The sequence below is a fragment of the Schistocerca cancellata genome, chromosome 1 (assembly GCF_023864275.1).
Source record: "Schistocerca cancellata isolate TAMUIC-IGC-003103 chromosome 1, iqSchCanc2.1, whole genome shotgun sequence".
Lineage (NCBI taxonomy): Eukaryota > Metazoa > Arthropoda > Insecta > Orthoptera > Acrididae > Schistocerca > Schistocerca cancellata.
Genome location: NC_064626.1, coordinates 557,433,434 through 557,452,972, shown reverse-complemented (window position 1 = coordinate 557,452,972; position 19,539 = coordinate 557,433,434). Strand labels below are relative to the sequence as shown.

The following is a 19,539-nucleotide window of genomic DNA, read 5'->3' as shown; positions in this document are numbered from 1 at the left end:
GATTAGCTTTTCAGAGCATTCACATAAGGTTTGCACCGGTGGCAACACCTACAACGTGCTGACATGAGGAAAGTTTCTAACCGATTTCTCATACACAAACAGAAGTTGACTGGCATTGCCTGGTGAAACGTTGTTGTGATGCCTCGTGTGAGGAGGAGAAATGCATACCATCACGTTTCGGACTTTGATACAGGTCGGATTGTAGCCGATCACGATTGCGGTTTATCATATCCCGACATTGCTACTCACGTTGGTCGAGATCCAATGACTGTTAGCAGAATATGGAATCGGTGGGTTCAGGAGGGTAATACAGAACGCTGTGCTGGATCCCAACGGCCTCATATCACTAGCAGTCAAGATGACAGGCATCTTATCCGCATGGCTGTAACGGATCATGCAGCCATGTCTTGATCCGTGAGTCAACAGATGGGGACATTTGCAAGACAACCATCTGCACAAACAGTTTAACGATGTTTGCAGCAGCATGGACTATCAGTTTGGAGACCATGACTGCAGTTACCCTTGACGCTGCATCACAGACAGGAGTGCCTGCGATGGTGTACTCAACAACGAACCTGGGTGCACGAATGGCAAAACGTTATTTTATCAGATGAATCCAGGTTCTGTTTACAGCATCATGATGGTCACATCCGTGTTTGGCGACATCGCGATGAATGCATATTGGAAGCATGTATTCGTCGTCTCCATACTGGTGTATCACCAGGCGTGATGGTATGGGGTGCCATTGGTTACACGTTTTGGTCACCTCTTGTTCACATTGACTGCACTTTGAACAGTGTACATTACATTTCAGATGTGTTATGACCCGTGGCTCTACCCTTCATTCGATCCCTGCGAAACCCTACATTTCAGCCGGATAATGCACGACCGCAAGTTGCAGGTCCTGTACGGGCCTTTCTGGATACAGAAAATGTTCGACTGCTGCCCTGGCCAGCACATTCTCCAGGTCTCTCACCAATTGAAAACTTCTGGTCAATGGTGGCCGAACAACTGGCTCATCACAATACACCAGTCACTACTCTTGATGAACTGTGGTATCGTGTTGAAGCTGCATGGGCAGCTGTACCTGAACACGCCATCCAAGCTCTGTTTGACTTAATGCCCAGGCGTATCAAGGCTGTTATTACAGCAAGAGGTGGTTGTTCTGGGTACAGATATCTCAGGATCTATGCACCCGAATTGCGTGAAAATGTAATCACATGTGTCACTTCTAGTATAATATATTTGTCCAATGAATACCTGTTTATCATCTGCATTTCTTCTTGGTGCAGCAATTTTAATGCCCAGTAGTGTACATTACTGTGTCCAGTTATAGTGAAACAATGCCAAAAATTTGACCAAGGCAATGCAGATGTGGGTGATGCTGACTGCGAAGGAAGGTCAGTGACATTGACCACAGGGGACAAAATCAAGGTAATCAAATAACTGAGTCACAGCAGTCACAGATTTTCTGCCAATGAAGACATTCACACAACTGTTCTAGAATGGCTCTGTGACCAAGGAATGAATTTCTATCATCAAGGTACTGAATGATTAGAGCTTCCAGCTGCTGTCTACAGAGAACTTGAGACTGTATTGAGAAATGGTGTCATGTATCTGTGTCACTATGAAGTATAGCACAGCATTGAAAAAAAGTTGCTTGGTCTGCCATAATAATGTGTAGCTTACTTTTTGAAGCCACCTCAAATGAAAAATTTTCTGATTTTATTTTGGAAAGTGGGCCTAAAAAAAGTAACGTTTTGTGGTACTTATATATTTCAGTTGTCAATTTATAAATGAAATCCATGAAAGGTATCTGTAAAAACATGTCATTCATTACTAGAATAAAAAATGTGTTCGTTCCTGCTCTATTATATGTATTACATGCTCTAATATTTCAATGAATCACAACAATTTTTTTAAATTAAGTGTTTTAGCCTTATTCTGTTACAGAACAATGTACTGACTACCAATAAAAATCTGAGCTGAAGACTGAGGTGGTTAATCCAACCTGATGAGCCCTAGACAGATTACTTATACTCATGAACTGACTGAATTGTGTTTTTGTAACTGCTCTCCTTCATGAGTGAACTGAATTTATTTTATCTTATCTTTTATTTTACCTTATAAAAGTGCATGGCACCTTCTTTCCTGATGGATAGGTGTATGTTTATGTTCCACCTCCAGGTACATATTTGTAGACAGTAGACAATGGAGGCAAATTACAGCTACTGATTGTCTATTGTTAGTCAAATGATATTGAGTCTTTTCTTCTCTTTATTCTTCTTGCATTGGATTTAATAACACTGAGGGTCAGCTGCTTTCTTTGAAGTAAGCACTTGCATATTTTGCAACAAGAGAAATCAGAACATTGTTCAGAGTGTTGTTTACAAGTATTAGGAAGGGTAGCATTTCTATGGAACTTCCCCAATGTTGATAGGATGCTACTTAGACTTCTGATAATGTCAACCCATTAACAACAGCATACTGGGTTAGGCTGGCTAAAAAGCCTTCACTCTAGTTATATACCTGTTCTCATGAACTGTGCTTTTTTACTAAATTTCCATGCAGAGATGTACCAAAGGTATGGCTGTAGAATTTCCTATTGCATTCACATTGATATCAAGACTGAAAGTAGTTGACTTGAAAGGAACATAAATATTGTCTTGCAACTAATGAAGGGGATGGTAAGCCGTAATTAACTGCTAACAGTGGTGTAGGAGCAGGATATAGAGGGATGTGGATAAGATAATTCAGCATAACAATGGTCCATTTCACTTTGTTATATTTTTTATTTTAGGGTGGAGGGAACTCATTGTATCACAGTGCCTGTGTAATATCACATAAAATTGTGTTAAGTATCATATTTCACAGTCTCTTTAAGCAGGAACTCTTGTTAGTCTCAGGTTGTCAGTTGACACTCAAATGCTTGGTGATCAGTTTAACTAGCATTGATAGATTGCATTCGGATTATTAATTAATAATACTTGTTTATCCTTGTGCTTTAAAATGTAGAAAATGGTGCAAACAGCTGTATAAGTCTATTATAAGGTACCATGATTCATACAGCATTCAACTTTAATTCCAACTGGATTCATTCTTCATACACTGATGAGGCAAAACATTATGACCACCTGGTTAGTAGCTTATTGGTCCACCTCTGAAATGCAGTACAGCTGTGATTCAGTGTGGCATGGATGTGACAAGTGTTTCATAGGTTACTGGAGGTATGTGGCACATGACATCTGTGCCACTAGGTGGTGTTCAATCTTGCAGTGGAGAGTGGTCTTAACGTATTGGATCATCAGTGTATTTTACATGGTAATGGTAATTTTCTGATTCCATGAGAATAATAATGTAGCAGTATTTGACATAGTTAACAGATGCATTGCTTGTCGGCTTACAACTTATAGAAGAAAACAAAATTATTCTCTTCGGGCACTTCATCTCATTAATGAATGAGTGAGGTGCCTAACTTTTTCACCTCAAACAACTTTTGGGTTGTTGAAGATACGTGTAGTCTATTTAATCTGAGCTGAAAGATGGCTAATGAAATAAAGACAGATGTATTTTTGAATATCATTAAATACCAAAATACAGGCATTTTAGAAAATAAACTTAGATGCATTTGCTAATGTGAACACTTTCTGTCAACAGATCTATTAAATAATTATTTTCTGATCCACATTCTTCGAAAAAGGAGCTCTTGGAATGGAAAGAACAATAAGAAGGAACTGATAACACTAACTGCATATATAATTTTCTTTTCAAGTACTTGGTAATTTTTTGTAGAATTAGTTTTTGTGGTGCACCACTTTAATTACATAGACATTAAGATGTGAATATACATTTCCCTTGTCTGCATTATTGTCTTTAGTGTAATACTTTTTTCTGCTTGAGCTATGTCATGTTTAGATATAAGTTATTTCATTTGCTGCTGCTGTTTGCCAGGCATAATGTTACTGAATTTGACTTTGTATTACGCTGTTAAGCCAGTTTTACTACGGATTTATTTTTCTTGTTTGCTGCACAGTGCCTTATATTAGTTGTAATATTGCAATTGCTTTGCGAATTTCAATTTTTTGTCATTGCTGTTCATGTTAATTGTTTTGTGCTGCTGCATTGCCTCATCCCTTAGTTTAGCATCTGAGCTCAGTAGATTTAAGTTAGCTTAAGAGGGGTAGACTATATAAGAAACTGGCTATGGAGAATAGGTAAAGAATGCATTGCGAAGTTATATGAAAAAGATTTGGGCCAAAATGAGTATTGTACAATGAGAAATAATTATTTTGAAAGAAATATGAATAGAATACAGGAAGGAGGTATAGATAGGACTTTTTGGGAATAATGATGAATGAAGGGAGATCTCCAAGAAGCAAAGAAAATTTTGTTGGCAAAATACTGCAATAAAACAAAACCTGTCCTTTCCTTGTGTTATCCCACTATGTGTTTATGTACCCTTGTTTATTTGTCTTTTTCCTGTCTTTATGTGTTTAGCTGATGAGAGCTCTGTTGTAGAATTTTTCTGATAATATGTTATTTTCTTTGTAAAGATGTTTAGGTATTATGTATTCTGTTCTGTTTTAATGCTCATGTGTGAAGTTGATGTTTCAAAAGTTATTCTGATCTTTTATATATTTACCTTAACAGTCATAATATATTTGCTGGTTCTAAGGACAATTCCAAAAACTTTGTGAGTGCACAAGTGGTGGTTATGGACTTGCTATATTCTCTGCAAGACTCTTCGATGGTGATTGTGCACCTGCACAGTCGCAACATATGGCTGCTAGCTATCTCTACAAGGACTGAAGTGGGTCTGCACCTTTGATGACCCACCAATACCATTATTTCTACAAGGACTGCAGTGGGTCTGCACCGCTGGTGGCCCACCAATACCGTAATCCCTACCGGGACTACAGTGGGTCTGCTCTGTGATGACCTACCTGCCAATATTCTTCAAAATGTCAAATGACTCTGCTGTGGGTTTGCTCTGTTGCTTGACATGCTGACCTGTCAGCATGTCAAGAGTCAGCACTGTCTTTCCGTTGGAAGGACAACACTACTTCTTCAAGACTCCATGGAAATCCACTACTTCCGTGTGCATTGTCTTTTACTGCTCAGACTTTGAGAAAAGAAACGGCAGTTTTACTGTGATGAATGATCAGGACTGTCTTTATGGACTGTGAGAAAATTTTAGCTTTTGACCAACATTGTATCAATAAGTGTGTGCATTTGATATCTTTGCTATTGTAATTATGAAAAATTTTATCAAGTCATTATTGGCCACTGCCCAAAACAATTTGTAAAATTTTTTGTGGTGAGCATAGGGGCTATGTAAGTAGGCTGTTTAGGTTTTTATATAGGTAACGCCACGTAGCGCTCTGTATGTAAATCACTGGCTGTGCTGTGTGCAGTCTGTGGCTAGTTTGCACTGCTGTCGGCCATTGTAGTGTTGGGCAGTTGGCTGTTAACAGTGCGTAGCGTTGCGCAGTTGGAGGTGAGCCGCCAGCAGTGGTGGATGTGAGGAGAGAGATGGCGGAGTTTTGAAATTTGCAATACTGGATATCATGAACTGCTATATACATTATGACTTTTGAACACTATTAAGGTAAATACATTGTTTGTTTTCTATTAAAATCTTTCATTTGCTAACTATGCCTATCAGTAGTTAGTGCCTTCCGTAGTTTGAATCTTTTATTTAGCTGGCAGTAGTGGCGCTTTCTGTATTGCAGTAGTTCGAGTAGCCAAGATTTTTGTGAGGTAAGTGATTTGTGAAAGGTACAGGTTAATGTTAGTCAGGGCCATTCCTTTGTAGGGATTTCTGAGTCAGATTGCGTTGCGCTAAAAAAAAAAAATATTGTGTGTCAGTTAAGCACAGTCCTGTACAATTTTTCTAAGGGGACGTTTCAGATAATACGTAATCTTTCTCACCTGTTATTCCTGTCAGTCATTTATTTCCATTCTGGTAGTCTGAATCTGTTTATTTTGCTAGTAATTATAACAACGCTGATCGTTCGCAAACCCAATCAACCACATAACCAGACAGCGATTGGCATTCATCTGTTCGGCTTTACTCCGCTCAGCTGGTATAGCCCCGTCCCCTTTTGTCTGGGGAAAGTTTATTTCTAGAAGCGACGAGGATTCTCGTGACAAAGGCATCACGTACACTAGGCACGCATTCAAAAATCAACTTATGATTCATTCAGAAATCAACTTCAAATGTTTTCAAAAATGCTCAAAAACCAACAGGGATGCCTTTCAAAATCATATGAATAATCGATAGACCAACGTGCGCTGGATGCTAGGCGCTTTGTGAAACAAGATTTTTTTCTCTCAAGAATATGAATTTGGCGCCCCCTTTCCCGGTAGCATCTAGCTGTTTGCTGCGACTGCTTGCACAGCCAACAGCCACATTCCTGTATCCAGAAGCGGGAGAATCTACTACTCAAATGCGACTCAACTGCACATGCACAAGAGCCCGATTGTAACTGCTAAAACGAATCTAATGTAAACAGTTGTGACTTCACGCTCATCAGAAGCAATTTGTTGTCATGAAGCACTGCGCAGTCTTCCTAAAGCCTTTGACACATTTTGCTGTTGGCAGACGCTTGCACGAGCACTGTGTGTCGTTGTTGTATATGGCGTATTTCCTTTGCAATTTAAGTTATTTTCGTTTTTTTTTCGTTTATGTTTTATTGTTGAAGTATTATTCTGCAGTAGCGGGATACAGTAATATCCTTTTTTAGAGTATCGGCTCTTACCAGTCAAAATTACAAAAATTTAACTGAAGACTAAAACAATGAAAAATTCCTGGAATTCAAAAAATTCCGGGTTTTCCCCGGTTATCACCGGATGAAAAAATTACTGAGATTTTCCTGGATCCCCCGGTTGTCCCGGGTCGTATACATCCTGAAAGTGCTTCGACAAGATGATCGAACCTTCACCATCTAACTGAACGGTAAACCAACAACCATGTCCATTAACAGACTGAAACCTGTGTGGACATTTATGATGCCGCACTCGACGATGATGTAGGCCAAGTACCCTCCCTCCCAATGCCCAATGACCCTCGAACTATCAGCGTTGTACTGCCGGCTGACCTTTAAACTCCATCTAGATGTCAATGATTTCCTTCCTGAAGATCTCCATGTCAAAATGATAGACAACGGCCTCACCATCAAAGGAAAACACAGGGATCGCCAGACCATGGGTGGTTCCATCATGTGCACTTCCTTAATACTATCGCACTGCCGCATGACACTGATGTAGCTGCCCCCGAATCCCATTTCTCCAACGATCGTGTCTTGTCCTCATAACCCGATGACCGCTCCGTCATATCACACAGCCTCCCTTGCCTTGCCGGTTTGCGCATGGAAGGTGAGGAGGGGGGGATGGGTACTCTGTTGGAACTCTGCTTCACGAAGGAACGTTGCTGCCAGTCGACGTGGCGCTGTTGCAAGAGATCCTTTGAGATCAGTTGGTCTAATGACTTCACTGTGTTCAGTTTTTTGTTTGAGTATGGTCATATCATTAATAAACATTGTTCTTCAGAGTATTACGATCATGTGGTTATTCATTGTAACCATCTCCTACACCCTGTGGAAGCACACACCAGTGGGAGTAACCTATAGTTGGCATGTCCTGTATTCCCACTTCCACTGCACAAGTAATAGTGCCTGCCAGTTTTCAAGCAGGAAATTTTTCCGTACGCAAAGATTTGAGGTAATTTTTAAAAAAGCGTAGCTCCAGCCCTACTTAACCTTCATTACGCACTTTTTATAAATGACCGTTAATAATTGTTTTTCTGTGCAAGATTTGACATGGAATACAGAAAAAAAAGTTTTAAAAATATCTCATTTACATTTTTTGAAATATGTGTATATTTTTTGCAAAACCGCATGTATGACACATTTACCGATATCCATTTAGAGCTGTGTCAGTTCAAATAAGCAAAGGAACTACCCATGCCACACAGACAGACCAGCAGCAGGTGTCTAAAGCAGTGCAATTATAACTAAGAACAGATTTTTTGCATACTCAGGAAGAAAGGAAGGAAGGAAAGAAGGGACTTAGGAGTAGCAGCAGATTCTGGGTGCAATTACGTAACTCAGAAACCCGTTAGACCTGTAGGAAATGAAAAGTCCCATTCCATACTGTTTGTGTTTATTACACTGGATGCCAGTACAGCCCGTACATCATTCTGAAGTCTATATATCAGCCTAAAATGTGGACAATTGTATAATAAATGCCTTTTTTGTGTGTGAAATGACGCTGCAAGAATACGTAAATAAAAGTAAGGTTGATAATTTCTATGTAGTTACGTTTATTCATAAACTAAACTAAACTCTGCCCGAACAGACCACGAAGGCCCAATGGTATTGACTGGCCGCCGTGTCCTCCTCATATCACAGGCGTCAATGGATGCTGATATGTAGGGGCATGTGGTCAGCACACCGTTCTCCCAGCTGTATGTCAGTTTACGAGACCGGAGCCGCTACTTCTCAATCAAGTAGCTCCTCAGTTTGCCTTACAAATGCACCCCGCTTGCGAATAGCGCTCGGCAGACCGGATGGACACCCATCCTAGTGCTAGCCTAAGCTGACTTCGGTGAAGTGACGGGAACCGATGTTACCACTGCGGCAAGGCCGTTGGCTACCTTTATACATATTAATGTTAATTTTGATGAAGTATCAGTACAGTACCCTTGTAATATGCAATTATAACATAAAATATGATCGGGCAGTGTTTTCACAAGTTGAAGTTGCATTGACTTTTCGTTGCTTTGCTTCGATGTTTATAGTTTTTTCTGCTTTTATGATATTTTATGAATAAAAACATATACTTGTTGAGTATAATATGGCATTTCATTTTACAGAAAATAACTAAAATAATGTGTGACTCATAGAACATTGGTGAAATTAGTAAGATTTTGTTTTGTTGCAGGCTATTTGTACTCAACTAGAAAATTTTCAATGTAATATTGATAAACCATTGTATTTGTACTCAACTAGAAAATTTTCAATGTAATATTGATATACCATTTGAACATCATGATGACAGTGAAGACAGAATGATGTGCGGTACTCCGCAGACTAATAACCCGTCGCGCGGGAAAGCTGTGGGGTCTCATGTGCCCTGCCACGGTTCGTGCAGCTGCCTCCGTAGGAGTTAGATTAAATAGTGTTTAAGAACTGATGACCTCAGCAGTTTGGCCCCAAGGAACTTACCACAAATATATTAAAAAAATAAATAAAATAATAATAACACAAAAACTCTTCAAGCGTGTGCTAGTACTTCACAAAATATTACAGAACATCAACTAAGAGCTAATGAGGAAGAGGCAGTCAATGAAGAAAATATACAAACTGTATCTCTTTAGGTATGTACTTAGTACTTCATAGAATATGGACGGACAATTGTGCAGTTCACTTTCTTTTAAATTATTGTGGAGAAGAAGTGTGGAGAAAAGTAGAATGAAGATTGAAGTGAGGGCAATAACAGTAGTGAGAAAGGATTATGGAAGGATGATTCGATTTAATGTCCCGTCGTCAGTGAGGTCGTTAAGAGACAGAGCACAAGCTCAGATCATGTCAAGGATGGGGAAGGAAATCGGCTGTCCCCTTTCAAAGAAACCACCCTGGCAATTGCCTGGAGCGACTTAGAGAAATCAAAGAAAGACTAAATCTGGATGGCCAGATGCGGATCTGAACCATCATTCTCGTGAATGGGAGTCCAGTGTGTTATCCGCTGCGCCACTTTGCTCGGTCACTAACAGCTGTAAACGATTGTAATGAACAAGTGGATGGCGTAGATAAAGGTGAGGCCTCCGTATGAAATACGCCGAAAATCAAAAATAGTGTTGGTTCAGACTGTTTTATGCAGTGCTGGAAATGACCCTTGAGAATTCCTATATTTCATACTGTGACGTAAATGAGACACTTCCATTGATTGATTTCAAGTGTAGAACTATGCTTGGTCTACTCACACTTAGAGAGCAAGTGTCCAAAAAACAGGGAAGGCGAAAGAGTGTCAAAATATTCCTCTTTCAACTCCAAGCAGAAAAAAAGATAGCATTTTCTGTACTAGATGATATACTTTTGAGAATACAGTATCTTACTGGCCAACATTTGCCAATTCAAGAGGCAGATGTGAACTTTGCTCATCTGCAAAGGTGGAATCTAGACCCATTCAAAGTGTTCGGAGCATAATATTATTTGGTTTGTCTGTTAGTCAAACACTGAAATGTTTTTGTAAGTATCACGAGAAGCAATAAGTCTAGCTGTATGATTCTTTTGGGACTTCTCCGTCCCTTAATGTACTTTGCCTGTGTAACAATGTCAGGACTTACAAGTCCTCTGAACATTTTATGTATTTTAATGGCTCTGTATCATTTACAAATACAATAATTTGCTGTTAATTCAGTAGCAATTCATCAAGAATTAAAGTAAAAATTTTGAACCCTATTTTTTATATTTTATACAGTTACAGTAAATTAAGAGTTAATGCCCCATCGACAGCAAGGTGGCCGAGCGGTTTGAGGTGCCATGTAATGGATTGCGCGGCCCCTCCTGCCGGAGGTTGGAGTCCTCCCTCGGTCATGGGCGTGTGTGGTGTTGTTGTTAGCATAAGTTAGTTTATGTAGTGTGTAAGTCTAGGGACCAATGACCTCAGCAGTTTGGTCCCTTAGGAATTCACATACATCTGAACTTTTTTTAAAATTTTTACAGCAAGGTCATTAAAGACAGAGCACGAGCTCATTTAAGGAAGGATGGAGTAGGAAAGCAGCCGTGCTCTTATTAAAGGAGCCATAGGAGCCATACTAGCATTTGCCAGGAGCGATTTAGGAAAATCATGGAAAAAACTAAATCCTGATGGCAGGAGGCGGATTTGAACCATTGTCCTCCCACATGTGAGCCCAGTCTGCTGAACACTGTGCCATCTCACTCGATGACGTATTTAAGAAGCTATAGAGATTTATACCACCTATGAACTTCAAAATTTTTCGTGTTTGTTGCCGGATCTAGCAGATTTTAACTCAATTTTTATCATCACTGAGTGTTATGTACTACGGTCGTTGCTGTAGATAGTAGTTGTCACGAGAACATCACAACTTCTCAGTTAAACTTTACGTTGGTACTACACCTAATTTAAATCATACTATAGTCATGAAATGGCGTAAACCTCCGGACGACACGCCATGGTTGGTACTACACCTAATTTAAATCATACTATAGTCATGAAATGGCGTAAACCTCCGGACGACACGCCATTCAAATGTCTGCAAAAACAGTGCGAAAATTCTTTCCTGTATTCAATGTATCTTTACTCTTAATTTCCTATAAGATTTACAAAAGAGTTGCATCACTAAATCTGTCTGATCTTCATCCAATATTCCGGTGCACAAATATACCGTAATTGCCCTAAAGGAACCAATGTGGATACCTGTACCTCAGTGATTTAATAACGTTCCAAAAGGCATTCCTGACTTCCTCTTGAGCCGCCTGGCTACTATTTGGTTAGGTCATTGGTTCCCAACCTGGGCCTTATCGTCCTCTGGGAGGCGTTTTCACTTCTCATAGGGGCAGTGGAATGGAAAACGCAAAGGTGGGAGATTTGTAATGGAAAGAGTGCACTGGGGATGGGGAAAGGAGTGGGAGGAAGATAAGGGAAGGTTCTGTATTTGATAAAGACGTACATGGATTTAATTAATGGAAATGGTAATTCAGTCACCAATTACTATAAAAATGAGAGCAAATAAATAAATAAATAAATAAATAAATAAATAAATAAATAAAATAATAAAAAATGGAAACATACAAATGTGAACCTGTTTCACACAACTTTGTAAAAATTAATACTTTATCTGCTACAAACCACTGTAAAATCAGCCCTCGAAGTGGATGAGCTCACACTCATGTAAAATTCCAAGGAAATTTCCCGAAGAGCTTCGTACATACTACTCATTTATCAACAGTGAAGCATCAGTGGTGAGTCTGATGGAACCATGTGTTTGTTATATACCATGAGGGTTGCCCAGAAAGTAAAGTCCGATCGGTTGTGAATAGGAAACCACAGGGAAAAATAAAAATTTTTATTTGCAGCAGTTAGCTAAATTGGGGAGAATAGGAGTTTGTGGCACAACTTGACCAGAAGAAGGGATCGGTTGGTAGGACATGTTCTGAGGCATCAAGGGATCACCAATTTAGTACTGGAGGGCAGCGTGGAGGGTAAAAATCGTAGAGGGAGACCAAGAGATGAATACACTAAGCAGATTCAGAAGGATGTAGGCTGCAGTAGGTACTGGGAGATGAAGAAGCTTGCACACGATAGAGTAGCATGGAGAGCTGCATCAAACCAGTCTCAGGACTGAAGACCACCACACCAACAACAACAACAACAACAACAACAACAACAGCTACGGTACACCTTCCAGCTACTTCTCTACACAGTCGCCATTCCGATATAGACATTTATTGTTGCGTTGTACCAACTTTGCAATACCATCACCATAGAAGGCAGCCTTCTGTGCCTTTTGCCAATTCTCTGTGCTGGTCTGCAGCTCACTGTCCGGGCCAAAATGTTGTCTTCACAGTCAGCAGAGATGAAAACCAGAGGGAGCCTTGTCCTGGCTGTGTGGTGAGTGACCAAACATTTCCCACAGAAATGCTGCAGGAACGTCTTCATTGCTTATGCAGTGTATGGCCTAGAAAAGTCACGAAGGAAAAGCCTGACAGTTGCGCTATGTGGGACTGCATTTAAATCAGGTGAAATCTCTCAGCAGACACCCATACTTGACGAGTGGATCTATTTTCTAGGCATCTTTAAGTGCTGACTGTGTACCCAGAACTGCAAAATGCATGAGATGATCGACGGGCATACTAGAGACACTGCACAACACATCTGTGCGAAGCTTAATCGGATTTTCACTGTGGTTTCCATTTTGCGACAGATTGGAACATACTTTTTGGACACCCTTCGTATGTGCCTGTATCTGGTGAAGCACAGAGAAAATCTATGGCATCTAATCAGTGACATCCATAGTACATTTTTGAACATATTATCTCGAGCTGGCAGAGAGAAAGAGCTGCCCAAAGCATTCTTCCTTCGCTTAAAAAATGAATAACTGCCATTATTATATCTTTGTGTAAACATATTTCCAAATTAAGCAATAAAGCCTATCAAATTTAGTGAACACTTTGAAATATTGCACATAGGCAAAGTGGGTAACCCAATTTCTTTTTTCAGGTCTTTGATATAATTTGGAAAATGTAAACTTCGAAAAAATGACTGAAATTATTAATAATGATTTTGGACACATTCAATTTCTCTTAAAATGAAGTTGTTATCCATAAAAATTCGCAATTTTTCAGATGCGATTATGGCAATACTTGGCATAGAACAAGGTTTTCTAAATATAACTCTGACCATCTTTAAACTGGGATTAGTACTTAAGGTGTTAGCGGCCGATATGGAGGAAAGTTGTGGCGGCCACAGTTCTAAGGTGGCATGAATACTCTCGGTTCAAAAAGGCTGAGACTACAAATCGAGACTACAAATTTCCTAACAAGTTAAAAGTTATTTGCAGTGAAAAAGTTGGGTACATCACCGTGTGTTTGGTGTACCTCTCCACATCACCACCAGCTAGTGAGTTGGACAGCAAAGATGATGGACAGCTAATAACAGGCATATGGGATGAGCATAATAGTGCAACTCACCTGTTGGACAATAGGAGCTGGTAACGTTCTATGCCTTAGGCCTTCCCAGTCAAAGCCCTGGAACCACCTGAAAATTAAAAGTTGACAAAAGCGTTGATTTTCCAGCACTTCGTGCTTCAAGCACAGGTCCGTATTTATGAGAAGCAAAGAGATACCCACTTGTGCTTCTTGATGTCCTGAATGCCTCCTCGCTGGTAGCCAAGCCTCTCGGAGGGGGCGTCACGACACAGTCGCTTTATCAAACTTTGTGCAGCTCGCGTGATGTGCCGAGGGAAGTCCACCATGTCGATTCCCTTCAGAATTATGTTATACGTCTTCATAGGATCAGCTGCAGTGAACGGCGGCCTACAAAATGTTTGCTGTGTTACCATTGAGTGCAACAAAGGTGAAAACAAAGACGAGAAAATTACAAGTTTTAAAATACTAACAATTAAAATGTTAAATGCAATAACAATAATCTGAAATGAGTGAGGCAACCTTCTACAATTTGACACACAAAAATGCTGTACTGTGCCCCTGTTATCTTACATAATCACTCCTGTAAAAATTTTTTCCAAGTTGCAATGAAGTGTCTTCATTCTTTGTCATTTAAGAGGTATTAATCCAGGGGTAGTCACAACGCGACTTGCGTCTTCATGCGATCTTACCAAGACAAGTGTAGCTCTTCTTGACTTGGCAATGCTGCAAGTACACAAGCAGGTTGTGTTTAGCTTTCACAGCAGCTTAAAATCTTTCAGGAATAATTTGAAAGTACAACATTCGTTCATTGCAAACGTTTCCTGAAAATTTCTGAATCATTTTATAAGGTCCCAGTCGGCTGGGAGATTATTTTATGTAAAGTTTATGACTTCACTGAAGAAATAATTTCTTTTTTAGTTTAAGAATGGCTTTATTAAATTTTGTTTGGTGCTGACATTGGCAGGGACGGGTAACCTGCTTCGCCAAATATGTATCTGAAGCTACTGTTTCTGCAAGAGGACGAAGGACTACAAGGACTAAAACGAGATATTTGTTGAACTGTATAAGTTTGGCTGGAGATTTCAGAAGTAAACTGCTTGTCAACAGAAGAGTGTGCCAAGACTGGTCTTAATTTTTGGCACAATTTAGTATATGCACAACATAACATTTGCAAGAGAGGTGGTGAACACTGGACACACCACATAGCTAAAGTAACTTACTTAGTGTTTGTAATGAAATGTTATTCAATAATGTTAGTTTTAAAATCAAATAAAAATGTTGATATAACAGATCCTTGAATACTACCATTGCTTTTGAGCAATGCCATCATAACAAGCTCCAAAATGCAACAAAACATGATTTATAAATGGTGAGCAATGACATTACCCATTCTCAAGGCATCGAAGTATAAACATGAAATACAGAATAGCACAGATCTTTAATAATAAATATAGGAACTAATGTGATTACCAAGGGATATTGGGGGTTTTGATCTGAGTCAAACTACTATAACCGCTAACTCACAACAGTACCCAAATATACAAAACGAAACAACCAGAAAACATGATGCTATAGAATTGTTGCTTTCAAATACGGAAAGAATACACAATTAGCACGGACAAAGTTAACAGGCATCGAAAGCATTCACTTGACCTGCATAGCTCAACTTCAAAGATCGACACCAGTGCAAAAAGCAATATCAATACACATAAAAAACCGGGGTCAATTCTATTGTCCGATACCACCCGTCGGCTTTGACCAATGACGTAATGTGTGATGTTATTTTGTTTGTGCCGCAGATTGCTGTCAATGAACGTTAAATGATTTCTCTGGATTTCCTCGTTGCGCCTGTATATTAAAAATCCGATGTAGATTGTTTTGTTTTCATCTCGTAATTTGTTTTCGGCATCTTTTGTTAATGAAAGTAGTCGTGATTTATAAGTAGTCGCGATTTATAAGGTCTTGATTTCTCACGCTGTTCGTTATGGATGAGTCAGTTGTTTATACTGCGAAAATTCTGCTTCAGAAAATGAGTGACCGTAAATCAACTATAAAATTTTTGCAATCATTGGGCGTCATTGTGGGGAAGGATTTCAGTGTTGCAGGTCCATTTAGATGAACACTGTTGGAGGACGAATATTTTTATTGTTTATTTATTGTTATTGTTTATTTCTTATTGTTTATTATTTATTGTTTATTTGTTTATTGTTTATTTCTTGCATTTATGAAAGTAGTCAGCAAAATGTACAGGCCTCGTTTTGTTCGTTAGGTGTTGGTGGATCTGATACTTTTTTCTTGTTTTACGTTGCGTTTTTTTATATTACTGTATTGTGCGAGTGCTACTTTTCTGGTTTCTCTGGAGGGAGGTTTTTCTGTCGTTTTAATATTTTCTGGTTACAGAGGTGGGCCGAGGGGTATTTTTTTTTTAAATCTTATGGGACTTAACTGCTAAGGTCATCAGTCCCTAAGCTTAAACACTATTTAACCTAAATTATCGAGGGGTATTGCTGTGTCTTTGCCGAAGGGCTTATGTGATCGACTCGTGGTTTGATTCTTTTTATTATTTCAAAATTTTGCGTCTGATTGAGGGCGGGAAGAACTGATTTGAGTGGTACCTCATTTGTACCTGGACTTTGTGTTTCTCATTATTTTTTCATTAGTTCTTCTGGATTTTCCTTCTTTCGTTACAGTTTGACCTTCTAACATTATTGTTTCTTATTATGTTCTTATTTCGTTCTTGTCAGCCTCGATCTTTGACTCCTTTGGAAGTTCATATGCGGTAAGTTTCTTTTTATGTAGCCACTATTATGTTTTCATGTTTGTGTTTTTGCTACACTTGTCTTATTTTTACTGTCACTCCTGGTGTATCGATTTTACGGAGTGTTATTTGGAGCTACTGCAGCTGGTGTTATTTTGGTGTAGTATAGTTATCGGTTGCAAGGTTTGGTCTTTTTTGCATTTCATTTCTTTGCGTGTGCATTAATGTGTGTAAAGATTTTCATTTTTTTAAAGTCTAGTCGTATTCTGTAGTTCACTAACAAGATCATTTTTGACGCACGTTTCTGATATGTTATAAGATTTTTGCGCAACAAACAGTAATATTGGAATTGGTAACTAGAAATGACCTCCAACATAGTTTGCTTCTAGTAACCGATTCCAACTATTCGACGATTAATTATTTAAATAGTTTTTGTAGTACATGTGGAAAATATAATAGGACAGGCTCTGCTAACGGTGTACTGCGCCTTCCACATCGCTGGCAACAGGTTCTATACAACGCTGTTCTATTATATTACATAATATATGCACTCGTAATTGCTCATGCGTTCTTATTTATTTCAGTCTTCTTCAACTCGTTTAAATGAAATTAGCGCGTAGATAATAGTCGCATTAAATGTATTATTTTAGGGCATACTAAATTCATTAGTTTACGAATATAATCATTTCCGGTCATAGATTGTCCATTGCTGCATGTTTGCCTTACGTATGACGTCATTGGTCAAAGCCGACGGGTGGTATCGGACACTAGAATTTATCCAAAAACCGCACCAATCAACGAAATGCAGTGTCGAAATAAAGCAAAGCAGACATATAAAATAAAAATTGAGTCTCTGTGTCTCAAAGCAACTAGCACACCAGGCAAGAATTTGGAAATAATCAAGGTCTGATTCCATCGTCTGCTTTTACCTAACAATTCCACTTTGACTCATGACGTCATGTTTCAAATTAACAGCATAGTTTACATGCGTTACTAAGACGACCACGAATAACATTTAATAATAGGCCGATTACGTATTTCTATATGACGATCGCAAGATATAGCATTACGGTCTAATACAATTATAAAAACAAACGAAGTGTCTCAGTAAGCTAATAAAATGAAATTAACGGAATAACCGTCGCAATGAGGGAGAATGGGTGGGGACAAATTAAAAAAGTTAATAAACACGTACGGTCATTCCAAAGCAACCAAAAAATCTAAAAATTGCGCAATATGAATTCGTCTAGAGTAAACCGTACGAAAAAATACAGAAAATAAAAAATTAGTATACAATAATTCTGTTGACCTGTGTAGGTCAAACGAAGACAGCGATACCAGACAAACCCCAGCCGCCCTGCTTTCCTCTACCCTTCCTCGCAAAAAAAAAAAAAAAAAAAAAAAATAAAAATAAAAAAAAAATAAAAAATAAAGAAAAACTGGAATAAAATTTTTCGCATGACATATACAGCTGAAACAAAGATAGCGATACCGGGACCTCACACCGAACCGTGAAAACCAATACCGCAGTTTTCATTAGGCCTATACAGGGTGATTAAAGGAAACGTTTACAAAATGACAAGGCACATCGGACATACAACAAGGATCAGTAATCACGCAGGAACCGGGGTCACAAACGCCATGAGACGGCGCTGCGGTCACGAGAGGACGTTGCTATACAAACACAGCCGGAGCGTGCAGAGACCGTCGCCATTCACGCCTTGCAAGCGTTAGGAAAACAACTTAATGTGAAGTGGCTGAGATGTATTTGATTTATGGGGCGTCCAACTGCAGTGGACAAGAAGCCGTGCGATTGTATCATGCGAAATATCCCGATAGAAAGATGCTGTGCTACACATTATTCGTCATCCTGCACTGCCAATTGTGTGAAACAGGCTCGTTCCATGTGCACAAGCAGGATGCTGGTCGCCAGTGAGCAACACAGAAGAAAGTGTTCTTGAAAGGGTGCAGCATACGCAGCCAACAAGTACACGAGGTGTATCCCGCTTCACAGTCATCCCCCAAACCCCCGTCTGGCGCATTGTGCATGACGAAGGACTGCATCTGTTTCAGACATTGCAACTGGGGGTCTACAACAAGCGCATGTGAGTTGCGCGCTGGTTTCTGCAGGAATCCGCTGCAGACCGAAGCTTTACAGCGACTGTCCTCTTCACCGATGAGGCTGCGAATAACCCTTCACAATAAACACACTTGTATCACTTCGAGTAAGGTGATGCCTTCGAATTGCAAGGGGCTACGACCACAAAATTTCTTCTCTCCATTGGGCCTAAGTCAAATGATCCAACAATTACATGAACGAGGATGTGATGAAGTTCATGACCTGTATACGTGAGCGGCTGTGAATCCACATGCTACACATAGGCATGTGTCACAACGCAAATTTACTGTTAACGTGTGGGCTGGCACCGTAGGAGACTGTTTAATTGGGCCGTTGCCAAACGATTTTTCCATACCTATTCGTCGCCGCCTTCGATTTCAAACGACGGAGCCCCAGCGCATTTCAGCAAACAAACGAGCGCACATCTGCAGGCAAACTTTCGCAGTCGTTCGAATGATTGCGGTGACCAGTCGCATGGCCACCACGATCACGTGATCTGTCCCTAGTCGTTTTTTTCCTGTGGGGGTATCTGAAAGGCCTTGTGTATGAAACACCCGTTACATCGCCGGAGGACCGACTGTGCAGCACTGCTGGGGCAGCAGGACCTCTTTGAGAGACAAAATATATCTTTGAGACGATGCGCCGTTCAACGCAGCATCGATGTCAGGCGTGCCTTGACGGATCTGGACAAAACTTTGAGCATCTCTTGTAGTGGGTGTCCATTTGTATCAGGTGTCTAAATAACTGCAGCGCCATTTAGTAGCCCTGGATGGTCTTTGTGACCCTCGGTTCCTATGTGATTACTGAAACTCGTTGTATACCCGATGTGACAGTTTGTAATTTTTTTTTTTTTGAATGATCCTGAATAACCGAAACACATACATACTTACCTAAAACAACCCCTCTAAATGAAAGTAACCAAACACAAACCTGAAAACCATTACCTCAAATAAATTCCCCTTGAAGCGTAGTCAACTCCAAATTATCGT

General features: G+C 39.7%; 1 protein-coding gene across 2 annotated transcripts in view; it reads right to left on the bottom strand.

Moving 5' to 3' along the window:
• LOC126180792 (cGMP-dependent protein kinase, isozyme 1) overlaps window positions 1-19,539 on the bottom strand; it is a 597,699-nt gene that overhangs the window by 31,796 nt on the left and 546,364 nt on the right. For both annotated transcript variants that reach the window (XM_049924720.1, XM_049924719.1), the window contains exons 10-11: window positions 13,875-14,060; window positions 13,716-13,782 (exon numbers count right to left, since the gene is read on the bottom strand). In XM_049924720.1, coding sequence (XP_049780677.1) covers window positions 13,716-13,782; window positions 13,875-14,060 — 253 coding nt within the window. The remainder of the gene's footprint in view (window positions 1-13,715; window positions 13,783-13,874; window positions 14,061-19,539) is intronic.